This window comes from Macrobrachium nipponense, chromosome 15 (genome assembly GCF_015104395.2).
Source record: "Macrobrachium nipponense isolate FS-2020 chromosome 15, ASM1510439v2, whole genome shotgun sequence".
Taxonomy (NCBI): domain Eukaryota; kingdom Metazoa; phylum Arthropoda; class Malacostraca; order Decapoda; family Palaemonidae; genus Macrobrachium; species Macrobrachium nipponense.
Window position 1 is genome coordinate 1,830,035 of NC_087208.1, and position 26,571 is coordinate 1,856,605.

Below are 26,571 nucleotides of genomic sequence, written 5' to 3' on the forward strand. Positions count from 1 at the left end.
TCTTGGCCTTAGTTATGATGTTAAACAAACTAGGGGTTGGGGGTCTGTGGCCTTCGAATTTGTCCCAGAATTCGTGGCTAAGACCCAGAATCCCTCAGTGCACAATGGCAGATTTGCCTTGTTTTCCATTCCCTCACTGAAAGACTTTGTGGACAACGATCCCCAAAATCTCTGGCTTTGCCCTGTCACAGTGCTGCGATACTATCTAAAAAAAGACTTGTCACCTAAAGCCTAGGTGCCATAGACTTTTTGTCAGCACAGGCCAGTCCAGAGGGGAAATGTCCAAGAACACAATTTCAATCTGGTTATGTGAGACGATTGAACCGGCTTACTCCTCACATGCTAGGGCTGTTACTGAGTCTGTGCAGTCTAGAGCACATGACATCAGAGGTACAAGTTCCTCTCTGGCATTTAAGTAAATCATGTCTGTTCATATAATTTTGAGCGATGGTTCTTGGCTACTTCAATCCACATTCACTTCCTTTTACCTAAAGGACATTGCACACAGGTCTTAGGACACTTTTTCCTTTGGTTTGGTGGTGGCTGCCCAAAGAGTTGTGTAATTCACCCAGTGCCCCTGGCAGAACATTTTGTATCTTACCCAAGATGATTGTGTGGAAGAGAGAATGAGTGAGTTGGCTGGCCTCTTTCTTTCTCTTTTTTCCTTTCTCCTTCCTATGGGCAGTTGAAAGAATAGACACATCATATGCTGGAACTGGTTTGGTACAGGTGAGTAGGTTGGTCATACTGGTGGTGGTTTTGTATTTGTTACTATATCATAGACAAATCTGCTATTCAGTAGCAAGTGTTCCTCTCTCTAGCAAATGGGAGTGAGGAGTGGTGACAAACCTCTGTGGCTTGCATGGTTTGTTGCTTGAACAGGGAAGTTTTCTTTTGTTCCTGGAATGCAATGATTCTGGTCATATACTTTACGGGCTGCTCTGTGAGCAAGAGCCCGTGCTGACACAAGGTCAGCTTAATCAAAAACAACAACAACATGGTCATATATCATTGTGTTTCAAGCCAGACGGCTTAGTTTTTGGATATACGATTGTCTATTCTCTCATGGACTTGGGCTCCTTCTTTAGAACTCGTTCTTCTAGGAAGGGTGGTTAGGTGGGGTTGGTTAACTCCCAGCCAGGTTTAGGGTACTTGTAACTCCCTCCAAGTATAAGTTTATCCTATTGTTAAGACCAAAGGTTTGTTCGGTGTATGAATAAATGAACATTTTTAATCAATTTGTATTTTTCATAGCTAACAAACCTGAGGTCTTAACATTTACTGCCCACCTCTAGCCGTTCCTCTCTTTTCCTGGGTTGGGGGAAAGACTGACAGGTCACGGTGTTCTACGTCTAATTGGTGACCAGCTTCCACTTCATATATGCATGAGTTGCCAGATACCACAGATTCCTTGCTTTACAATCTTTGACTATTTTTAACTGGTTTCCAGCTGGCGCAAGAAGATTATCCTATTGTTAACACCTCAGGTTTGTTAGCGATGAAAAATACAAATTTATTAAAAACTTGTCATTTTCCCAAGAAAACACAAGACAGAAGGCGAAGCAGAGATTTTCAATACACTATTTGCAGGAACTAAAGTATCCCATTTGTAAAACCAAAACCATTTGTAAATGTAAAATGCTCAAGCTTTCAAACCATAAGTAATGAAGAACCTACCTTATTTTGTACGATCGGCAGAGAGTGATGATACATTTTTCATTAGCCTTTGTTCATTGAATTTCCCATTTGTTTTTTACTGAACAAGGCATAATCTCGCTAAATTTACTCTAGAATATGAAAATACAATGCAGATTATACAAGTTAAACTGCAAAACAAAATGTTCTGATACTTAAGAACATGATATATGTCCAAAGTAATTGGAATTTCTCAGATGGATTTGTTCATAGAGATCTGGAAGACAAGTGTGTGAATTTCTCATTGTAGCCCTACATATCACAACAACAATATTACTAGTTTTTCTTTATAAGTGGTGATTGTAATTATATTTTAGTTTCTACAAATTTACGTTTGTATTCCAAAGTATTTAAAGTTAGTAGACGTCAATGGTAGTAAATGTTACAATGGCTAAATTAGGTTGAGCAAATCTAGTTGGATCCACAAGAGTGTATTCTATGATGTGAGGAGGAGCCCAAGTGCTTTAGCTGCGAAAGCACTAGTCACTGGATACTGGTGTAATAGCTTTCACACTTTGATGACTGACATTTACATGGATCAAATGCTAGTAGCTGTTTACAAAGCCATTTAACAGGAAACCTTTACCAAGGTTAAAGTAGGCTGTCAAAATTTTCTGGCTATGCTGCCATTACAAGCAGTTCAGAGTTAGCCTCCACAGCTAACACAGCTGAATTACTTTTCCACAAGGCTGAAGGATCTCCTAACACATCAGCAGTTTTTGCAAGATATAATACTTTATATATCTGTGCAACCTTTCCAATTACGCATGAATTTTACGTAATTTTAGTGTCATAACATCACTTATGAGAAAAGTTTCATGGTAGCTTTTAAAGAAGGATGATCGATGTTCTTCTCTGAACTGACGTTACCAAACCAACTTTAAACGAATAATAATATGAAGGTTGTTACTGCATTCAACTTTAAATGATTATTGGACTTTTACAAAATCTTTATAGTTTAAAGTTACTGGAAATCTAGAAAGAAACGAACATGATGACTTGAAGCTCCACCCCCTTTGTTGAGTTGTATCTTCAATTTTCTTGTCAATAGTATAAAGAATAGTTAACAGTTTTCCAGGTGTGAGAAAACACCTGATTGTAAAATTGCCTGTCTTGCTCTGATATTAGTTCATGGAAGTCTATGTCTCGTCAGAAATTTGTGACACTGACTTAGAAAGTACCCACACTGCCTCTTACTCAACCCATCTCCACAGGAAAATTCTTCCAGTTAAACCCATTTCATAAGACGTGTCCCATTCTCAACCAGCAACACAGTTTTAGTATGCTCAGTTATTATATTTTTAAGCTACTTGAGCTAACTTGGTTGTTTAACTTCCAAATAAACTCTTAGAACAGAACTTGGTTGTTTAACTTCCAAATAAACTCTTAGAACAGAACTTAATACAGTATACAGTTCAAGCTCGTCTAAAGTAATGTGACATATGATGAAGCAGAGGCTTCACCATTTCTGATCCCTTTATAATCATGGAAATGGAATATAAAATTTAGGGCAAAGACCTGTGACCTATGAGGTCATTCAGTGCTAAAAGGGAAACAAAGTAAAATGGTTTTAAATGTGTAACAAGAAAACTTTGCAGTTGCACTATGAAACAATTGTTAGGAGCTGGAAGAGAAATATGCATGATGTACGATCAGTATGTAAAGTCTAGTCCATCAGACTTAATATAGTAGGTATACAGTTTAAAGGACTTGCTATATATTACATAAGGTCTAGTCCATCAGGGATAAACCTTCAGGCCAATCATGAAAATGAAGAATGTTAACTCAGTGGTCTGGTTAAGACTATTCAATAACAATACCATACTTCAAGCTCGTCTAAAGTAATGTGACATATGATGAAGCAGAGGCTTCACCATTTCTGATCCCTTTATAATCATGGAAATGGAATATAAAATTTAGGGCAAAGACCTGTGACCTATGAGGTCATTCAGTGCTGAAAGGGAAACAAAGTAAAATGGTTTTAAATGTGTAACAAGAAAACCTTGCAGTTGCACTATGAAACAATTGTTAGGAGCTGGAAGAGAATATGCATTGATGTACAATCAGTATGTAAACTGAGGATACAGTTTTCATTAGCTTTTTTTCATCGAATTTCTCATTTGTACTGAAAAGGCATAATCTCACTAAATTTACTCTAGAATATGAAAATACAATGCAAATTGTATCATAATAAGTTGAAACTGCGAAACAAAAACTTTCAAATACCTCAAACCAATATATGTATGTCCGAAGTAATTGAATTTCTCAGAGGCATTCATTTATAGAGATCTGGAAGAGTGCTAGCTAGTTGTGTTACTCCGTATGTTACTCCGTATCACGATGATACTATTTACTCATTTTTCTCACTGAACAGGATTATTTTACATCACCATAAGCAGTAATGGACATTAATTTCTATAAATTTATGTTTGTATTCCTAAACATTTAAAGTTAGCTAGTGTCAACAGCGGTCAAAAATTGTAACGGCTAAGGTGGGTTTAACAAATCTAGTAAATCCGCAAGAGCATTTTCTATGATGGAAGGAGGCACTCAAGAAGTTTAGCTTTCACACTTTAATGACTTGACGCTGAAATGGATTGAATGCTAGTAGTGGTTTACACAGCTACTGTCATTAAAAGGAAATATTTATCCATGTTAAAGTAGCCTGTCAACTCAAAGATTTTCCGGCTATGCTCCCTTACAAGTAGTTCGGAGTTAGCCTACACAGCTAGCATGGTTGCATTACTTTGCCACGAGACTGGAAGATATCCTAATACATCAGCATTTTTTGCATGATATAAAACTTTCATTGCCTCTGCAATTATTTGTGGCAATAAATATTTTTACTTTACGCAGCATTTTTTGTGAATGATTTGTGGATGAAAGTTGATTTTTAAAAGTAGAGACTTTATGAAGAAAGCAAGAGTGACCGTAGCATATGGCTAAAATTTTCTATTTCTTTTTATAGTCTTTGAATGTTACTGCAAGTATTGAATTGAATAAAGATTAGGGTATGAATTTCTTAAGAGAATTAACTTAAATACTAAGGTCCCTTCAAAATTTTATCTAGTATAATGAAGTGCAATCTTGGCAACCATAACACACTGTTTTCTAGGAATCTGTGCACCGACTCAAAGTAAATACAGTGGAACCTCTATATATGAAAGTCCCTACGTACAAAAAATCCAGGATACAAAAGCAAAGACAAAGATTTTTTTGCTTCTGTGTACAAAAATAATTCAGGTTGCTAAAGGATAAAGTCCCGAGATTCGCCCAGGGCGCCGAGAACAATTTTAAAACTGGCGCGCCGCCAACTAAGTAGACTCGCCACCATCCTCCCGCTCCTCCATTGGTTCCTGATGCTAGTCACTGCCGTACGATCCTACTCTTCTATTGGTCAGCATCTGTCCCATCATGCCTCTATGTAAAGGCAATCATTGACCATTTTTTGTGGCAGCATTATCGTAAACACCTGGAATTTGTTCATTCACATACATTTAGTTTGTTAACGTAAATTCGTGTTAGTGATTGTGTGTGAACTTAATTACTTAAGTTATTGGCCATGGGTCCCAAGAATGTTGCTGAAGTTCACGGAAAGAAGAGGATGCTTTCTATGGAGACTAAGATGGAGATAATCAAGAAGTGTTAATGTTTTCTGCCATTTGTTAATGTGTTTCATAAAGTTTAGTGTTAATGTTTTCTGCCATTTTTTAATGTTTCGTAAAGTTAAGTGTTCATGTTTTCTGCCATTTGTCCTCCTCTGTCATCACTTTCGGACATCGCCTCACTTGAAAGGTAAGGTTCCACATTTTACTACATATGTACATACATGTACATACAGTATTTCTTGTACCCTGTACACTAATACACTTTATTTACAGGTACAGTTATGATTATGTTAGTTATTGAATGGTCCAAATTGTTGTATTTCACTGTTTATTGATCAATTTAGCTTTATTATAAAATTTACTGTGGTGTTTTTGTAGGGCTTGGAACGAATTAGGCAATATTCACGTAAAACGTAGTTCTAGATACAAAAAAATCAGGCTACGAAGGCCGCTTTGAAACGGATTAATGTCGTAACCTGAGGCACTACTGTATATGAATTAAGTAACTATAAATAGGCCTATGCTTTCACGTAAGCAGATCTCTCTCTCTCTCTCTCTCTCTCTCTCTCTCTCTCTCTCTCTCTCTCTCTCTCTCTCTCTCTCTCTCTCTCTCTCTCTGTGTTTCTAAAGCATACTATCACTCAGTGTCTCAAAGTAAATATAATGACTCTAGTATCTCTATACTAGATAGGCCTATGCTTAGCTCATAATGCATTCATTCTTGTATTGTTCCTCATGATTTCTACTGGTTATTGCCCAAATTTTACCATTTTTTCTCATTAAGATCCCATTTCCAATTAAGCATGAATTTTACATCATTTTAGTGTCATGACATCCCTTATGAGAAGGGTTTCACAGTAAACTTTAAATAAAGATGATCCAACTTTAACGAATAATAGTATAGCGGATGTTACTGCATTCAGCTATAAATGATTAAAGGACTTTTACAGAATCTTTATGGTTTGAAGTTACTGGAAATTTAGAAAGCAATAAACACGAGGACTTTGAAGCTCCGCCCCTTTTCTAGAGTTACCAGGTGTGGCATTATTAAGCAATAGGTGTCCGAAGATTTCAGAAAACTGTATCATCACTTTTTGTGTCGGGTTGGAGGGATGCTGCAAAGAACTTCAAGTTATTCCTACAGTGCAATGTGTAATTGATGGTGAATGAGGAAAGGACAAAACTTATTCTAAATCTCTGATGTTAAACCTAGACATCAAATGACAAAACCTAGCAAAACTACATTGTAACTTGAAAGGAACTGCCTGGATGATGTTACTGAAAACTGAAAAAGCAAGTATACGCCATCTACTAAAAGGCAAAAAGATACTAAATGACAAGTGATAAATACACCATAACAATTATGAACTATGATCAAAGTAACATAATGAATGATGTATCCCAACTGACAGAAAAAACAGTGATAAACTTGGAAAGTGCAGCACCACAACAAACTTCCACACAATTAGAAATTACACCTTACCTTTAGGAGCAATTTAAGATCTTTGAAGCTGGTGTGAATGGAACTGTTTGCACAAGGCTATTGTATGATCAATGGGTTTCTAAAACCTTGTATGTATTTGTTATTTCAAAGGCAGATAATTAGCAATGACAATCTAAATTTGCTAAGGTTTTTTTTACCAATCACATATCACTGATCTTACAACTTTATTTCTAGGATGCAAAGAGTGAGGCCAGTGACTGATGGCTAACCTGTGGCACATGCAGTGCTATTGATGATTGTCTTCTCGCAGTCAGACAAAAGACTGTACATATATGTATTGTACTCTGAGTTCACTCAGAAACCAAGAATGTGGGCATATATGAGTGATGAATTTGTATAGGTAAAACTATCTTTTCTTAATAAGCCTTATATGTAATTATGGTACTTGAAAAGGAATGGTACATACCTGTAACATAATCACCAGCATAAAAGCTCAAGTGATCGAAGTTGTATCTGTCAAAGTGGCCAACTGTTCTGCTGACATCAAGCTTCTGATATGATATTTTTTCATCCACTGTACTTGGATGGTACTGAGTAAAAGGAACAGGTGAAAATACCTGAAAAAAATGATCAGTTATGTTCTGAAAGGAAAAGATTAAAATTACCTGAAAAGTATGGCATAGTCCTTCATTAATAAAGGAAGCTTACCACCATAACAGTCTTTAAGAATCAAAACCACAACAATTGTTCTTAAATTCCAACATGAAAGGGAGCCTAATTTAGTACTGACAAGCAGCCATGCCTGCCACAGTAGTTAAATACAACTCACAAATAACAAATGACATCAAACATAGCTCTGTAGGTAAAAAAAATTTCAAGCAATAAAAATAGGCTAAGAAAAATTTATGTTGACATTAGACAATCATTTAATTTTTTGTTTTTATATTTTGATTGACTTTTTTCAAAATGATCTCTTCAATTCTGGTGACAACTTGGCAAGTGACAGAATCACCAAAATCCTTACCCAGAAATACTTTTATGTGAATCTTTATCTTTTGGCAGCAAAATATCACTTGTCAATAACTTTTTGTGTAAAATGAGCATTGTGTATCATTCATAAAATAATTACTTTTCTACATTTAGGTTTAAAGTAAAATAATAATAATGCTAAGTCAAGAGCTGAAGAAGATAAAGCAACTTCTGCAAGATCATTATTTTCACAGAACACAAGGTGTGCAATTTAACAATACCAGTGAAGTAAAAACTATTACTACCTCAATTGGCAGAATTATGTACTTTCCAAGTTACAAAAAATGGATATTTAATTAAATTTTTAACGGAATCATACTAAATAATAAGTCAAAATATGCATATGAGTGATGTGGTTAAAATTTTTAAAATACTACTGTTCTTATAAAAACCTCTGATGTGTCATTCAAAACTCTTCAGCCGGATTACTCTTTAAAGTTAATGCAAAAATTACTTTATAGTGTTTTTTACTTTTGATGGTGGATTTCAGTACTTGAATGACTTCCTGGTCTAATTAAGCCATTCTCTGTGCTACCAAGATACAATAATGCAATTGCTTATAGTTTAGCTTGAAAATGTCACTACCTGTTTGAAACACAAAATAATCAGTTTGACACAGCCCTATAAATGACTAAAATTTGATATTACCTAATAAAATTATGGCAATAAGATCACGTGCAATTGGAAGAAAATTAATACAAGTGCACCCGGCACTACATACCTGCCAATTCAAAATTGTGTTCATTCTAACTCTATTTAAGAAATCATTGCTCAAGTGTGCCAAATGTTTAGTCATAAGTATCAGAGTTTCTTCTTGGAACTTCTTCATAACAAGGTCCATAATAGCAAAATCTGATGGTTTCTGCTGGAGCATGTGTACAGTCATCCAGCCAATTTTAGATCCAGAGTCATGATGTTTTCGAGTATATTTCAGGGCGAGGTCTTTCAGCATCTGTAAAATGCAAAAGCAGCTGTAGTCTGACTAAATACTACCATTCAATAAAAGCAATGAAGTTTATATACACATGGTAATTGTCTGATAAAAGTGGGAAAAAGAATCTAGTGCGTAGGAAGGTACAATTTGATTAACCATCAAACAAAAACAAACCTGATACCAAATGAAAACTCATAGGATCGCAATCTAATAGGTTGCTAATAAATTTTAATATTATGAAAATTTATATTATATTTGGGATGAATCTCACCTGCTATTACTACTAAAAGATCTGAAAACCATTCTCTCTAAGGCCACCAAGGTGCTATGAGTCCTTCTACAATTCTTAGTTTCCCAAAACTTGTTCAGCACTTTTCTTATTACTGTGAGAGGGAAAAAGTGTAAGCATCTAGGTTGCAACAGTCCTAAAGAAATGTGTTTACTGCCCATGCCTGAGGGTCCTGGCATGGAGAATAATGCACTGGTGGTTTCTTGTTCATCAACGCTAAAAGAAATCGACATTTGGTGCTCTTCACAGACTCCTTAGCAACTGGTACACTTGCAGATGTAACAACTATTCTGAGGGCAAGACTTGTCCTTTCCTGCTCAACTGTTTCACCAGAACATTTTCCTTCCCCAAAATGAATTACAGTGGTCCCCCGTATTCGCAGGGGGTGTGTGACAGAGGCCCCTATAAAAATGCTTAAAATTGCCTATTTTGTTAGTTAAAACTCAAGAAAAAACCACTAAACATTTTTATACCTGGTTTTTAAAAAATTCTATCACAAAAAGGGCATTTTATAATGGTATATACCATACAGATATATACAAAAACAGTTTTCAGTGTTAACTATGAAAACAGTACTGTACAAGTACTGATCATGAGCAGAAAGGATGCTTGGGGTCTTTCAATTTTCCGGAGTTTTACTGGTAACCAATGGGTATAGCAATCACTTTTATATAATATTTTGATGCATTTTGATGTATACTCATATAAACTTATAGAAGTTTGTTTATTGTCACTAAGAAATACATCAGAATCCTGCATACATGATTTTTATTTTTGTCCCGTTTTTATACCATTTTCTTCTATTATCCCACTTTTTCAAAATTATTTTAGATAGAATGGCTTACATCCAATTGAAAATAATTTTCAATTCTAAAAACAGAATGCCTGAAGATATTATAAATAACATTTTGATTTAAAGAGAGCACTTTCAATTTTTGGCGCTAAAACTGCACATAGCTAGGAATGAGTCAAAATTAATTCCACAGTGAAAGGGTTCAAATAAGATTTATACACTATCTTATCCTAACTTCTTAATACACTTCTCTTGGCCCAAAAGAGGCCCTAAAGAGGAATTGAAGGCAGAGCTAAAGAGGAAGTCTCAGTGTGAAATCAGCAACCAACCAAAACCATGAAACAGCAACAAGTGCCAATACACAATAGCAACAGAAGAATTCTGACGAGCTAAAACATTCAAATTACACCTGGTGAAGAACAGGTGTACTAGGCAGTCATCCATTCAAGTTCTTTCTTTTGTTTGAAAGCCAACTTGCCTGTCGGTGCCAAGATTTATGCTATCTTTGCCAAGATTTATGCTATCTTTAAAAGTAGATAGGCTTTACCCCAAATAAAAGTTGCTATCAAAAGGTAACAGAAAACCAAACAATGACTTGGTTCCCTTGCAAAAAAAATTATATTTTTATAATAAAATAAGGTTTTGTATATACTTACCAAGTAATTATATAGCTACGTATTAGTTTCCATGGACGGCAGCCCAACTCAAATTTCGCAGGTAGTGCTTTGATTGTTTAGTGTGTAGGTACAGTAGTACCTCGAGATACGAAATTAATCCGTTCCAAGGCGCCCTTCGTATAATGAGGTTTTCGTATCTTGGACCACATTTTACATGTAAAATGGCTAATCCGTTCCAAGCCCTCCAAAAACACCCCAGTAAAATATATTTCCAGGCCTAAAACACATGTTCTAGGGTTACGACGCCGATCCAACGGAAGAATTATGACTCCAAAAAGGCAAAATACTGTACATACTTGAGTAATATTCAACTGCATGTAATGTTCAACCCCTTTTTACTGCATATATTAGGACTTTAGCATATGTCCCTTAGCAATAAGCCTAGCCTATGTTAGCGGTTGCTACTGTAGCCTAGTCTATGATTCTGACATCTAAACCTAAGAAGCTAAAAGCTTAGAATATGCCAATAAAATGTATAAATAATCAGTATGTACTCATTTCAAATAATTATTAATTAATCATTAACTATAATACACAAAAAAACAAACAAAAAACCTTCCAATCGATTGTTTACATTCAGCTCTTACCGTCTTACGAGTACCGAACGAACGCCAAGCAATCATTTTTCCTAGGACACAGTAAGCCATAAATTTTCATTAGTATCTCTCTTCAACTAATGAAACTACCAAACAGTATAATAACCATTCATTTCTATTCTTTATTCAATCTTTACCTAATGGAGATACCGAGTTACTGACAGCTATAATGAAACATATACATAACGTAATATTAAAACAGAAGAAGAATTCAAAAAAATACGTATTTGTTGGCAGTCTGATTTATTTTGTATTTTAAGATATCTAATTCACAATTTTTTTTATTAAATGTATTGCATGTACTCATTTCAAATAATTATTAAGTAACCATTAACTATAATAAACAAACAAACAAAAAAAAGCTTCCAAACTTCTGTTTACATCCAGCACTTAGGAGTATCGAATGATCGCCAAGCAATCACTTTACACAGTAAGCCATAAATTTTCATTATCTCTCTTCAACTACTGAAACTACCAAACAGTATAATAACCATTCATTTCTATTCTTTATTCTATCTTTACCTAATGTTTTTTTTTATTAAATGTGTTGCATGAATAAGATTTTCAATTTACAGCATCCTTTTACCAATAGAATACTTAAAGCACAAGGGGTAGATGCTGACCAATAGGAGAGCAGGACCTTATGGGGTGACTAGCATCAGGAACCAATGGGAGAGCGGGAGGATGGTGGCGAGTTTACTCAGCTGACGGCGCGGGAGTTTTAAAATTGTTCTCGGTGGTCCGGGCGAATCTCGGGACTTTACAGGAACAACCTTTCGTATCTTGAAAACTTTTCATATGTAGAGCTGTAAAATTTTTCGTATTTGCTTTCGTATCTCGAGTTTTTCGTAAGTTGAGACTTTCGTATGTCGAGGTACCACTGTACTAGGTATACAGTGCCATTACCCAAAGGCAATACAGGGTATCTTGACCTACAAGTTTAATTCACTCCGTGGCTGAGCTCGTAGCTCAATTTGCTCCCACATCAAATCAATTTTTCCCATTGAAAATACTTAAAATACCCTTAATCCATTCCAACCCTCAAAATTCCACCCCATATTTTTGTTTCATATTATTAAATAAGGAAAATACATTTTCTAAATAACAAATATTGTATAAAAACATAATAGAAAGAGTATGTAAAGATATAATAAGGTTTCATACAGTGTGCAGGTAGTGTTCAAGTTACGATAATTCGTCTTACAATAATCCGATTTTATGATGGGGTTAGCAATTAATACTGATAACATATTTTGAAAATATTTTTTAATTTTGCTCGCAACAGGTGCAGGCAGCAGCGTACAACTAGGGAGTGAGAGATACCAAATTTCAATAGCCTAACTTTATCTCATCTAGTTAAATTGAGTTCAAAAACAGTAAAAGAGAATGACAAAAGTATAATTTTACCGTTATACTCATTGCGTAAATGTGTACAGCCATGGACAACCAAACGAGAAACTACTTTTTTTGCTTAGTACAACCGAATTGGATAACAACAACATCCGTTTGGCTTGTATTTCAACCATCATATGATAGTAAACAATTACCGTAGTTATATTAAAAATGACGTTATGTAGAATAGGACTTAGATATTTTTATGTAATAACTTTATTCTCTATAGGTATATCAAAGCTCAACAAAGGAATACATGTTAAATTTAAACCAAGTTGTAGCTGAAGCTGAGAAAACTGTTCAAACTGCCAATAACTTTTATCGTGCATCAGCAACAAGGATAAACTCCTGTAAACTTATGCCTTCAAACACAACTGTAGACAACACTGAAAGAAAATGATTTTAATCAAAACTACTGGACTTGAAAGAACACATATTACTGTGTTTTCACGCCAATAAAAGATAAATAAAAGATAAATATCGTGAAAATAGCAATCAGAATCACGTAATTGTTTTACTCAAACATGCCGCCAACATAATCTGTTAACGAAAAAATAATTTAGCTCACAATCACAACGAATCATATTCAAGTCATATTTCAACTTAAAAACATGTTGTATAACGAAGAATTCTCGTCTCATAAAAGTCAAGTATCTAGATATTTGTTTATGCTAACTAGAAGCAAGAAAATTCGCTCAGAATTGAGTTAAATATGGCGAAACAAACTTGTATTCGCCATCAGCTGATTTCCAAACCAAAACTTTGACTGCTATGTTAGTAGTATTTTATAATACAATAATATGAGAATACATAGAGTATTATTGGGTATAGTGAAGTAATGTATAACTTTTTAAAAGATTCATGAAAAAGATGCATATTTACTTTTTCTTCTTTGCTTATCTTAATTTTCGTCACTATGCCATTTAAGTAGCAATGGCATTTCAAGCTTGTACCTCAATTTTTTGCTTGTGTAACAAAGCAAAAAATCAACCGAGTGACGACTCGTACCTTGGAAAACTCATACAATAATTCACTTGTAGGTCAAGGTACCACTGTACTAGGAACAACTTAGCAAAGCACTTCATTCTGTTTCAGGTGGGTGGGCTATGATCAAATAATTATACTGGGTAAATATATACAACACCTTATTTTATAATGAAAGAATCATTTTTGTATATGAGACTTGCCCAGTAATTATATAGCTGATTCCACATTGAAAGGAGGTGGGATCATGGACATATTCTACTCCAAAGCATTACGTTATGTAATGAATTTGAAGCAGAAAAGTTGCTAGCATTGAAAAGACAATGCTTGTCATTCCTATCAGTTAAGAGAGCTATGCAGATGAATAGCTACTGCCTCTGGTTGGGGCTCATCTTATCTTGTAGTGGCGTGACGGTAGAGCCAAGGGTCGCCTCCTATTTATTGGAACTTTGCAGCAAGGAGAATGCTCCAATGGCTAGCAAAGTATGATAAAACAACCAGAAAACACTGACACCTACACTGAAATAAAGTCAAGACCCATCTACTGAGTGGTGGGTGCTCCAGGTACACTGTACCCCCTGGCTCTCCGAACTCGGCACCTTACTGAAAAGGTGAAGAGATAATAACAGGAGAACATCCTATGCTTCCTTCCGCAATGCCATGCCAATCAATAAATGGTCATGAGGTTCTGAAAAAATTCGACACTTTTTAAAACCTACATAAAACATAATACAAGCAAAGATCCCTCATGCCTCCGGTAGTTCGATGGCAGAATGGACGTAAAGAGCAAATAAGTAACACCTGAAAACTAAGGAAATAGAGGTTGTTCTACATCCTTAGCTTCGCTTCACAGTAGGCCAAAAACACTCCACAACAATGAGTGTGTTTTAAACATGAAGTCCATATAAACTAGAAGCCAACACGTTTAGATAGAGGAAGAGACAGGTTCTGAGAGTAACTCCTCTCTTCACACTGGGAGCAGAGCTATCAGGCTGAGTCTTCCAACATCACTCTAATTCAGAGTGAACAACTAGTAATTGAACACTTTACAAAATATAAAAAGAATATGAAAGACAAAATCCCACTGTGTTTGTCTGAGAAATCATTCTGAATTATTGCAGTGACCTATGGATTAATTGTGATGAAGCAGACTTACAGACTTCTGCTTTATAGTGGTGTAAACAGAAAGATGATAATGAGTCTAGAGAGACATATCTCTGTCCGATGATTCTCGCAATGGCAAATGTGGAGTACAAAATAGGAACCATAAGCAAGAATCCAAAGCCAACCAACGACTTACATCTGATGGCTGGGCAGAGATCCAAATTAACAGTTAAAACACGACAGCGGAGAAACTATACATTTGTCTTGTAGAGCCGTCGAGTGCACGACAGACAACCTTGAGCACCTACAAGTTAACCGCAACAAGAGGGAAAGAAATGCCCTTGTTCGGTGAGAATTCCAAAATCCGCAACTCTTGGAAGGCCTGGAAGGCTGTCCTGAGTTTCAGGAAATTAAGAGAAGGTACTATTCGTCACGGTCACATACCAGAAGAATTAACTTACAGGCATGTGCCTATTACTTAAAAGGTACAACTGATAACAGACCCATGTCGCGAGAATATACAAGTACGTATATTCATAAGCCTAATGAAGAGAGCGAAGGTGAAGCTATCCTGCAGGCAAGCTTCTATGGTGATAACATGACACTGAAGACGACTAGTTCATACCGAACTGGATGTTCCCAAAACGGGAACACTTGACTGGAAAGATCCTAATATTGAACCAAGAACATGGGTTCTCACATCTGAACTCTGGGGAGAGTAATCCATAGATTTTCTCTAACTCAGGATGACTGTTCTTGTCCGCTCTTCTCGTAACAAGCAGGAGCGGGCAATAATGCAGACGATCATCAACTTCCAGTGATGATAGCAATCCAAAGACTTAGGAAAACTTATTCGCCTAAGCGAAAATGATCCTTCCTGAAGGGAGAGCAAAGGTTTTCACCCACCACACAGAGCATTCTCTTCCTACAACTGGTTCGATAGCGGGAACGCGAGAGAGAATAGAGTAGAGTTGACTACGCCAAAAGGTGGCGGGAACTTGCCACTTTTAACCACGCATCTGTTTTTGTGATCGAAACTTCACGATGAGGACTGCATAAAGAACCTCTTCCTTGACTCTCGTGATGTCCTGTTCAAGTGGTGGCTAACGAAAGATCACCTAGTGTCGACAAAGATGAATGAGGAGACTGTGTCATCGGGCGTCCAATAGGCAGCACCGACTACCAACAGCTGGTGCCAGGTGAGGCATGGAAAACGCCGAGCAAGCTGAAGCAAGGAAGTGAATGTCTCAGATGGCACAGAGGCAGAGCACCTGGACGTGGAGCTGGTGCTCAGCAAAATAATCCCAATACGAGAGAGATTTGAGCGGCTAGGTGCCCATACCTGGTGCTCATCATGAGAATCGGTACTATTCTAATGAGTGTTTAGGATAAAAGTATTGAGAAGGCTCATATATACCAACACAGGAGCAGAGTTCTAATCCACTTCTTCTACGGATGACAAGTCAGTATCTCCACCTTTACGCAAGAGCATTGTGAAGGTGACCGAGTCGACAACACCTTGCTATGAACGCCTGGGAGAGGACTCGCTATCGGAAGCAAAAGGTCGCTTACGATGCTTCCAACGTCTAGGTGCTACCACAGAGCATTCAATATTAGTACTAATTAAGTAAAATAAGTAACCATTCTTTAATTCGATGACTACTGAACACCAGTCAGTAGACGCCTTTCCAAAGGCATTCAGTCGAAACCAAAAAAAAGGCATGACCAGTTTGACTAGGGGGGGTAACTCCCATCAGACTCCCTTCAGTCAAATCAGATGAATCACAAGTTGAAAATCGACTGAGTTGGATCAGCCGAGTCACAAGTCGAACATCAACTGTGAGCCGAATTAGCCGAGACAGAAGTCGAAAATTGACTGAGAATCGGATCAGCTGAGTCTTGAGTCTAACATCGACTGAGAGTTGGATCAGCTGAGTTTTAAGTCGAACATCGATTGTGAATCTAATCAGCTGAGTCGCGAGTCGAACATCGACTGTGAGGAGTCAGACAAGCAGGACTGCAAGGGTGCTAGGCTTCACCGACTGAAGAATACCTCTTCAGAGGTCAAGAAACCAAAGAATCACGTCATTGACACAATCTATCAAGGTGATGAACCACTGGAATAAGACGACAACTGTAAACTGTCAACTGATATGCCTTTCCAACGGCGTTGGCCGAAACCTGTACACTCACAACAGGTTCGACCGAGGGGGGGGGGGGGTCCCCCCTCCTCACTACACATCTGTCAAGATGCCTTTTCAATGGCTGTCTGCCAATACTTGGGAAAAGCTACAGGTTCAACCGAGGAGGCAACTACCAGGGGCAACCCCCTCGGACTCCCTTCAACTACCAGTATGTCCTCTCCTAGGCTGTTCTTGGTTGTGAGGAGGAGCAGGACAGTGACTTAAGTCTAGGAGATCTGAGGGGCCAGACAGTCACCTCCTCTGAAACATCCAGAAAGACACCTTTCCAGCGGACCAACAACAGGTTCAACTCAGGTAGCAACTACATGTATGTAACCCTTGACCTCCCTTGGACCTCCAGTATGTCTTCTCCCAGATGCGGGGGAGCGGGACAGTAACCTTTGTCTAGGAGAATCGAGTCACAAGTAGCCGCCTCCTCCACTGCACAACACTTCACTGTTACACTGATAAATCATGATCATCAAAATAAAATGCTGGCAAAGGCATGGGAAGGAAGCGATGGAGCCAGGCAGGAGCAAATGACAAAGATAGGAGTAATAGGAGAGAATTGGTGTTAAGTTTGTGAGGCGAAGGGAGTCGGTAGGCGACAGACAGGAGGCGAGAGGCGAAATGCCAGTGCCTCTGGTAATCTCGGTTACTGATTACTTTCATGAAAATAATCAACAAGTACAGGTATTCTCCTACTTACGATGGGGTTAGGTTCCGAAAAATGACAATTAGTCAAAAATTGCATTTTTCCTAACTATACAAACCTGAGGTCCTTTAACAATAAGAAGTTAACTAGCGGCAGCTGGAACGGTCGTAAGCTTCGAACAGTGGGCACGCCGCGCGACTGGGAGGTGAAGAATCACTTTTGCTTTAGGCCCTGGAAAAACGCAGAGTGAGGGGTGGCATGAGGTGGGACTATATGTAAAGGACCTCAGGTTTGTATAGTTAGGAAAAATGCAATTTTCGACAAATTGCCATTTGTTCCGATAAGTAATACAAACCATCAGTCCTTTAACAATAGGAAGACTCACTTCTTGGTGGGAGGAATCAGAGTCTTAAGAACAGACTGGTGTTCGCCCAACCTTGGATTCCCTCCCTGGTCGTAAGAGCAGAGGGAGGGATCCTAGCCTCTGCCCAATTGATCGGGGTATGTACCGCAGAATCAATGGTCAGACCTCTGGACCCAAGTAATAAGAAGGAGGCAAGCATACCTCTTAAAACTAGCAAGCAAGAACTTGTTCCTATTGCAAGAGGCAATATGAAGTCATGGGTTGTCTCATGTTGGCTTCCACTTCCCCCCCCCCCTTGTTGGGGGAAGTGGTGGATAATCGCTCCTATCCCTACTTAAAGAGATAGGATGGGGCTCGGTCGAGTAGCTTACCTGCATTGCCTCCTGATCCAGCGTAGTGACGACCGCGTCCCTCTGCCCACAGGTAGAGGGAGAGAAAAAGATGGGGAAGAGAAGGCCAGTCACATTCTCATCCCTTCATGCAGTCACACAAGGATGCGATGCTGTTCTGCCCGCTTGGGTGCTGGGTAAGCTACACAACGTGTTGAGCAGCCACCACGGGTCCTAAGGAACAAGTGTCCAAGGACCTGTGGGCTATATCCTGAAGGTAGAAGGAGGTGCAGGTGGTCTGGTTGGACCAGACCCCTGCCTTCAGTACCTGCGCCATGGAGAAGTTCTTGCGGAACGCAAGGGAAGGACCAATATCTCTGACTTCGTGGGCTCTCGGACAAAGGGTACGGATGTCGTCGCTACCATCAGCTTCGTACGCCCTCCTGATCACCTCACGCAGCCAGAAAGAAAGAAAGTGTGTTCCTGTATACTTCTTTCTTGGTCATCCCAGTGCTAACGAAGAGGCGTCGACACTCAGGCCTGAGGTGCCGGGTTCTCTTCAGATAGCGCCGTAGCGCCCTCATAGGACAAAGCAGCATCTCATCCGCATCGATGTCGGTGAAGTCCATTAGGGAGGGGATTGTGAAAGACTCGAACCAATCGGCAGGGACCGAAGGATTCTGAGTCTTCGCTACGAAGTTCGGTACGAAATCGAGCATCACAAATCCCCATCCCCTGGATGCTTGACGTCGCAGGAAAAGCCATGCAGTTCCCCTACTCGGAGGGAAAGAAGGGAATAGTTGTGATGACCTATCCCTCTTTCTCGACATACTTCGGTGATGTCCAGTACCCATACTGGTCTATCCGTCTGCAGTGAAGTGTCTCGCATTCTCGTATCCCATTGCAGCGAAGTCTCTCGCGGTCTCGTACCCCACTGCAGCGAAGTATCTCCGTCTCCGTAGTGGATAGGACACCGACACTCCATGGTGGGTGTCGATGGTATGGGTACTGGAACAAGCTAGTAGGACGAAGTAATGATTGATCTGGAACAACCGAACTAAGTCCACAGCGTAGCTCATAACAGACTTGGACGCTTCGACAGCTGCCGACTGACTACGTTCGGTTGTGTGAAGTGAGCTGTCCAAGCATCTGAGCATAGTCACGTGACCCTCACCTTCAAAGGGGTATGTCGAGAGACCATACAAATCGTCTATTTGTTGCCACCGATGCTGGAGGGCGAGGTGATGATTCTCTCAAGGCATGTACCCAAAAGGCGAAAGTCAATTGCCTTCTAGAGACCGAGGTCCCTGATGGCAAGACAGAAGTTCTCATAGTACAGTAGTTGAATCTCAGCTAAGGAGAAACAACACTATGCGCCGTTGAAGACGAAGGTGGAAGGTGAATGCAGACCTACGTCTTCACAGCCGAATTGAGAGAAGTAATTCTCAAGATTCTGAACCTGTGCTTACAAAGGACTGAAAATGCTAAACTGCTATTTCATTGCTGTTCGGTGAGAAGTCGTAGTTGCAATGAAAGCGGAGCGCTTTTCAGTAATGAAAACACAGGGATGTACTGCCTGAAGAACCCCTTCTCATGGGCTGAATCATCATCATCATCTTTCCGGTTATCCAGGGAGGACATATATATACTACTTGGAAGTAGAGCTGGCAGGGCGGGGAACAGACGATGTCTTCCGTTATACATCTACAATTCGGGGTGAACAATGAACAATTGCATACCTACGAGAGATATATTTAGAAGACAAACTCAGATGTCTGAAGAAATCATTCCGAATTATTGCAGCGGCAGGTGCGATGCAGCGGGAGACTAGGCTACAGACTTCTGTTACCGTGCGGTAAACAGAAAGATGATAGAGTCTATTGAGATATCTCTGTCTGAAAATTCTTGCAATGTCCAAGGCATTGCAGTAGAGATGGTCATTCACATATGCAAGAATCCCAGCCAACCAGAGACCTAAGTCTGTGATTGTCGGGCAGAGATACGGTTCAGTAGTCAATCATTGTAGAGGAGAGAGACATAAACCGACTGTGCCTCTCGGAGAGCCAGCTGGTACTGGGCTGGCAGGCAGCCCAATACACCGCTAGCTCTCGCTCACTCGTCATCCTGAGTTGCCAGGTAATCCATTCCAAGAAGGAATGCGTTCGGCTAGAACCATCGAGCGCAAAAAAATACACTCGAGCATTTGCATTTAAATGAAACGGATTTCGGTGAATACAAAAGCTGAGGTGGTGTCGTAACAATACCATAAGTATCTCAAAATCGAAACTGGTAACTCTTGGGAGGTTGCAGGCAGTCCCGAGTTGCAGTTCAATTAAGAAGATACTATTCGTCTCGGTCACAATCCGTAGAGTTAACTACGGTATGTGCCTACACCTCGGACAAATCAACTGATTAACAGAATCATGTTGTGAGGGCAATATACTACGTAGTATATTTGTAGGTTCCTGTACAAATACCTCCATCCTAAATTCTTTTCCATTTGAGGAATGAGAATAAGGACTGGAAGCCGACACCCTTCATTCTCTAATGAAGAGAGTGAAGGAGAAGTTTTCCCCGAAGGAAGACTTCAATGGTGATAACAGGATACCGAAGACGATAGTTCAAGCCAAACTGGATGCTCCCACCTGTTCTTCTCTATCCCAGGGTTGGCCGCCTACTGTGAGATATTCTTCCTTCAGCAGCAGTGCTTCTTCCAAACACTAGAAATTCCAGGAATTCGAGCATTCGGCGAGATTCCCTATTATCGTAATAACAATTATCTGGGATTCTCGTCTAGCCCACTCTGGACCGTGGTTTCGCCCAAGTGTTTGCAGATCGTAGAAAACCAGAACACTCTGAGAGTGCTAGAAATTCCGAAGAATTCTAAGCATTCGGCGAAACCCCCACCGAATTTGTCAGACGATCATCGGTTGGTGGTCTTCCCGATTCCCATAGAAATCAAGGATGGGGCAGGATCCTTCCTCAACGACGGGGACTTACGTCTGGTAGGACCCGAAGGTCCCCCCAGGAACGCAGTCCCCAACATGGAATCCTACGGAGAACGCTCTGCAGGATCCCTCCCCTTTCCTTCGTAGCCGTAGGGAGAGAGGGAATGGGAGAGGAAGATTGGATACTCGCTCGCCTCCCCAGCGGAACTAGCAGTTGGAGAAGCGAGTACGAGCAGCCATCACCTTGTGGTGATGGCCGCTCAGAGTCTGGGAAAATGTTACCGTCAGGAGAAAACGTTTTCCTGAGGAGGGTTACGAACTCGTACTATAGGCTAAGCGTCTGCCGCCACCGTGACCGTCGTCTGGTTGGGGCTGAGCAAGCACCTGACAGGAGAGAGCCGATACCGTCCTCCGACGTGTCCCAGTCCTCGTCGAGGCCGAAAGCTCTCAAGAGGACCGAAGGGGGAGCGTGCCCTGTTCTCTTGAGTGCGTGGTCCAGACGGACCGTCACGTGAACAGCGGTGATGGTCCCTCCAAGAGTCTGGGAAGCATCATTCGTCCTTGCCAGCCCCCCCACGATCTTCTCCAACCACTTGAGCGAGGATCTGTTGGTCCCAAGACTGAACCAGGCTCGTGGCCGTATCGTAAAAAGTGGATTCCTCACTGTCACTCCTGTTCACCTCGTTCCTCCCAGTGTAGCCTGAGGAGGTTGAAGGGACAGGTGAGGGAGATCTGAATCGAGCTGCAGGTCTGGACCAGCGTCTTCTTGCGGAGAAACACTGGACCAAGGAACGGAGCGACGGTCTCTATGTCAGGGGAGCTGTTACGAGAGCTCCTCCCCTGCCTTCCAGCAGAACCGGTAGGCTGGGAGGACTGTGGCGATCATCAACCACGGTGATGGTCAAGCTGCTGGTCTGGACCAGCGGTTTTCCTGCTCTTCAGGAGATCACTGGCGATCGAGCTGCAGGCCTGGTCGTGCGGCTCTCCTGGGGAGAGCGGCTAGACCGAGAGCAGCGGCGACGGTCCCGAGCATCAGAGGAGCTGCTGCTGGTTCCCCTATCCATCCGGTCCCGGTGGGAGCGGCGGTCAGGGGACCAGCAGAGTCCGCTGTCGCGGTGGGAGCGCGCCCCTCACGATCACTTCTGATAGCCTCGCCCTTCCCGGTGTAACCCGAGGAAGTTGAAGGGATAGGAGAGGAAGGCCTGACGCTCCCCCCCCCCCCCCCCCCACCCCCCCCCCCCCCACCCCACCGACAGGAACCACCTGCGATCGAGGGGACCTCCTACCAGCCTCAGCCCGTGGCCGGTCTGGGACCGTCACGGCAACCCTGGTAACCAGCTGGTCGCTACGAGAGCGATCGCTGGCCGGGAGAGTGTCACCTGAGCGGCTCTCACCAGCCTTCCGCTCCGTGGCTTGGTCCTGGCGCCGAGCGAACTCGGACGCCTGAGCCTTGGCTGCATGGTAGCCCTCAGGAGACCGTACACTCGGTACCTCTCGCGAACGAGAGGACAAGCCGGAACCTGGTGTAGCGGCAGCGCCCCTAGCACCAGGCGAGGAAGTACCGGTGTTAGCCGGTACCCCTCTGGTCCCCATCTTCTTCTTCTTTGCGGAAGGAAAGACGGGCCCCGCTCCTGAAGGAGCAGGAGGACCAGCGGAAGAACCCACCGTCCCACCGAAGTGAGACAGGCCCTTAGAAGTTCCCAAGGGAGCCTTCTTAGGGGGGAAGGAGGCAGCCTTCTTCTTCCTCGGCTTGGAAGCCTCGGAAGTTGAAGGGGAAGAGGCGGCAGCAGGCGATGAAGAAGACGACGACAACACCTTCCTCCTTCTCTTCTTCTTCGTCAGCTCCCTCAAGACAGACATCAGGTCCTCCATCAAGGATGGAGCCGGGGCTGCTGTTGCCGAAGCAACAGGGCCCGGCTGCACCTGTCCGGAAGGAACAGCGACTGGGGCAGCAACACCACAGGCTGGGATGACGTCGGCAGGTGCAGGAACAGCAGGAGCAGCAGGTACGGCAGGCAGATCAGGTACAGCAGGAGACGGGGCAGCAGCCAGCGACATCCTGGGTACCGGCGGCAGGTCCAGGGGCGAGCTCTTCGGGCATCGGAAGTCAGGGGCTGGCAGCACGAAGAACCCGGGAGCAGGAGGCACGCCTCTCCTCAGCACGGCAGCAATCGGGCCCTGCACAGCGGCCTTCGGAGTCACTGACATCATCGCGGGGTGTAGACCAAGTGAGGAGGGGCGGCATACCCTGGAGTCGAGACAGTGGTGGTAGTGGTGGTCACCGCTCCATGGGTGACCGGCACAGCACCCACCAGATGCTGGAGCAGCCCCTGGACGCTCGGCGTGCCCTGGAGCCCCAGCGACACCCGCACCTGGCCAAGGTCGTCGCCTGCAGCAGGAGCACCTGAGGAAGCAACAGTCGGGTGATTAGGAGGGGTTCCCCCTCGCACGGGGGGGGGCAGCCCCACCCCGAGCGAACGGAAGACCCCTAATACAACTGCACGTCGGGGTACCTCGCGCCCTCCTCTATGCTCGACGGATCGGGCGAAGAGATGGACCAAGAAACCCACCCCCGAAAGGGGAAGGCGCCATACGCGGGAGCTGAGCCGGGGGCAGGAAAGAAGAGGAAGTGTCTGTAACCAAGGGAGTAGTTGGAGAGCTTTCCGACAACTCCTTGGCAGGTCTACGCTTCCTCCTACCCTCATACAGCACCCACTGCACCTCTGACCAATTCACACAAAATTACATGGCTCGGTCCGAGAGCATTCACGCCCCCGCACAAAGGACATGAGGATCTATCTCGGGGAAAGAGCGAAAGACCCCACACTTGCGGCCCTCCACACCAGGACAAACTCTGCGGCTGAATGGGGGTGGGGGGGGGGTGGGGGTGGGGGGGGGGGGGGCAGGGATAGCTCCATTGCACGAGAATCCATAATCAATGTAATAAAAAGTAATAAAGAAAGTCTCGTACTTACAATACACTTTCACAAACCAAGTTGAAGAAACAACACACAACCAAAGCATACGTCGATGAAGCGGGCAGAGAGAGATGACGAACACGTTCTCCACCAACACGGCCGAAAGCAAAAGTGATTCTTCACCTCCAAGTTGCGCGGCGCGCACTGTCGGACAAGCAGTTAACTACCGAACTCCCTTGTTCGAAGCTTACGACTGTTCCAGCTGCCGCTAGTTACCTTCCTATTGTTAAAGGACCGATGGTTTGTATCACGTATCGGAACAAATTCATTATATGTTGAAAAAATCTTTTAGGTTCCGTAAAATTCATTGTATGTTGAAAAAATCTTATCTCGAATATAGCCTAGCCTACACTAGGGTAATCAGTACCATCTTTACACATACGGTAGCATACCCTACACTACAGAGTATACTAGTGCATATACGGCATAGTAATTACTATTAATTTCAGCTAATTCTCTAAGTTCAACGCATATTGGCTCATGATAATTCAGTACTAAGAGAAATTGAAGAACATTAACAAGTTAGCCTAGTGTATACGATGATAGATACCATGGTAAATCAGACTCAGATTCGGACCTATATCGGCATAATTGAGCGATACCTATCATGCTGCTGACGCCTACATATAATTATGGAATAAAAACATAACGGATATGCATCTTTTCCGTGAATCTTTTGAAAATTATAAATTACTCTATCCTATTATATTGTATGTATTCTTATATGTATTGTATCATAAAATACAAAGCGGTCAATTTTTGGTCTGGAAATCAGCTGATGGCGAATATGAGTATATTTTGTATTATTTAGCTTCATTCGGAGCGAGTTGTTTTGCTTCTAGTTAGCATAAAAGAATATCTAGATACTTTACTTGTACGAGACAAGGTCATCCTTTCGTTATAGGACGTGGTAATTTTAAGTCGAAATATGAATTTAATACGTCTCGTTGGGAACTAAATTATTTTTTTTTTTTAACAGATTGCTTTGTGGGCATGTTTATTGTGTAAGGAAAATTACATGATTCAGTTCGCTATTTTCACTTGATTTCTTTGTACAACAAGCTTTAACGTTATGTTATTTATCTTTTATCAGCATGAAAACAGCAGTAAACTGTATTCTTCCAAGACCTGAAGTTTTGATTAAAATGGTTCTCTCTCAACTTTATCTATGGTTGTGTTTGATTGGATAAGTTTACAGGAGTTTTATCTTTGTTACTGATGCACAATAAGTCATTAGCAGCTCGAAAAGTGTTCTCACCTTTAGCTACAACTTATTAAAATTTAACAGTATGTTTCCTTGCTGATCTTTGATCTATAGCAAATAAAGTTATTACCTAAAAATATATCAGTCCTATTATACATAATGTCATTTATAACATAACTGCGGTAATTGTTTTCTATCTTACAATGGTTGAAATACAAGCCAAATGGATGTTGTTATCCAATTCGGTTGTACAGTAGACCCTCGTTACCTCGGACTACATGGGGGGGAAGGGTGTCTGAGTTTCCCAATTATCCGACTTAACTGACGGGCCTAGCCACCTAACATAGTAAACAATCATGAGACAAGTAAAATTACCATGGTTACCTATTTTGTTTTATTTATCTTACCTTCATAGCATGTAAACAAGTAAGATATTTGAGCTGATTCGATACAGTTTTGAATATGCCTTTCCCGTGATAGTCTGAAGTCCCGTGAAACCGTTATAAGTGATTCTGTGTGTATGTGTATCAAAACAAGTCAACCGCCAAAGACGTTACAAGTTGGCGTGGCTTGGCAGTTCAAAAGAGTGCCACGTATCTCTATATCCCTTCGTGATTGGCCCTTGTGTCTAAGGAGCCAGAATAACCAATCAGCTTCTTGCATAATGATGCTGTGTGTAGGGGCATTTGAAACAGACCGCACCATCGGTCAAATCAGTTGATTAGCGGGTCCCATAGAGCACAGACAAACTGGGTCGAGAGTGCCCAGTGCCCCCGCGCATTCAGCGGAAGTATTCACAAAATATTGGAAAAATCCGTACGAGACATACGAACAGACAAAGAGTAGTGTGGGAGAATTCAAAATCGACGGTTGCAGCGCCAAATTCAAACGACAGTGGTGGCACCCAAACACCCTTCGTGACCCTTCGTGACCCCCCCGAATAACCGACTCGTGTAGCAGACCAAGTAGAGGAGTAACGAACGTGTTTTGAAGAGTAACGAACGTGTTTTGAACGGAGAGATGGCGAGCAGCCCAGCCTCATCGGGAAGGACGGAAGGAGACAGCAGGAGGTGGCATGGAGGTAATGCCGGGAAGGTATCCCAGGTTACCCCTAGCGCTGTGCGGGACTGTTCTGCAGTGCCCGGGAACAAGGGACGCCTTGTTGTCTTGTTGTGAGAGAAGGGATGCAAGTCCCCATCTCTGAGAAGTAGAGGACAATCTGTCCACCCACGAGTCAACAATGCTGAGACAGAGAGGTCAAACAGAGCCTCTCCCCCGTGACTCCGTGGGAAGGGGGAAGTCCACTCCTACTTCTGATCGCGACCTATCGAAGAGTAGAGGGATGGTATTACAAAGGTGAATAGT

At 41.7% G+C, this 26,571-nt stretch overlaps 1 protein-coding gene across 9 annotated transcripts in view; it reads right to left on the bottom strand.

The window, feature by feature from the left end:
- LOC135226962 (chondroitin sulfate glucuronyltransferase-like) overlaps nt 1–26,571 on the bottom strand; it is a 148,680-nt gene that overhangs the window by 19,748 nt on the left and 102,361 nt on the right. For all 9 annotated transcript variants that reach the window (XM_064266658.1, XM_064266650.1, XM_064266654.1 and 6 more), the window contains 2 exons: nt 8,498–8,728; nt 7,214–7,364 (listed from right to left, as the gene is read on the bottom strand). In XM_064266658.1, coding sequence (XP_064122728.1) covers nt 7,214–7,364; nt 8,498–8,728 — 382 coding nt within the window. The remainder of the gene's footprint in view (nt 1–7,213; nt 7,365–8,497; nt 8,729–26,571) is intronic.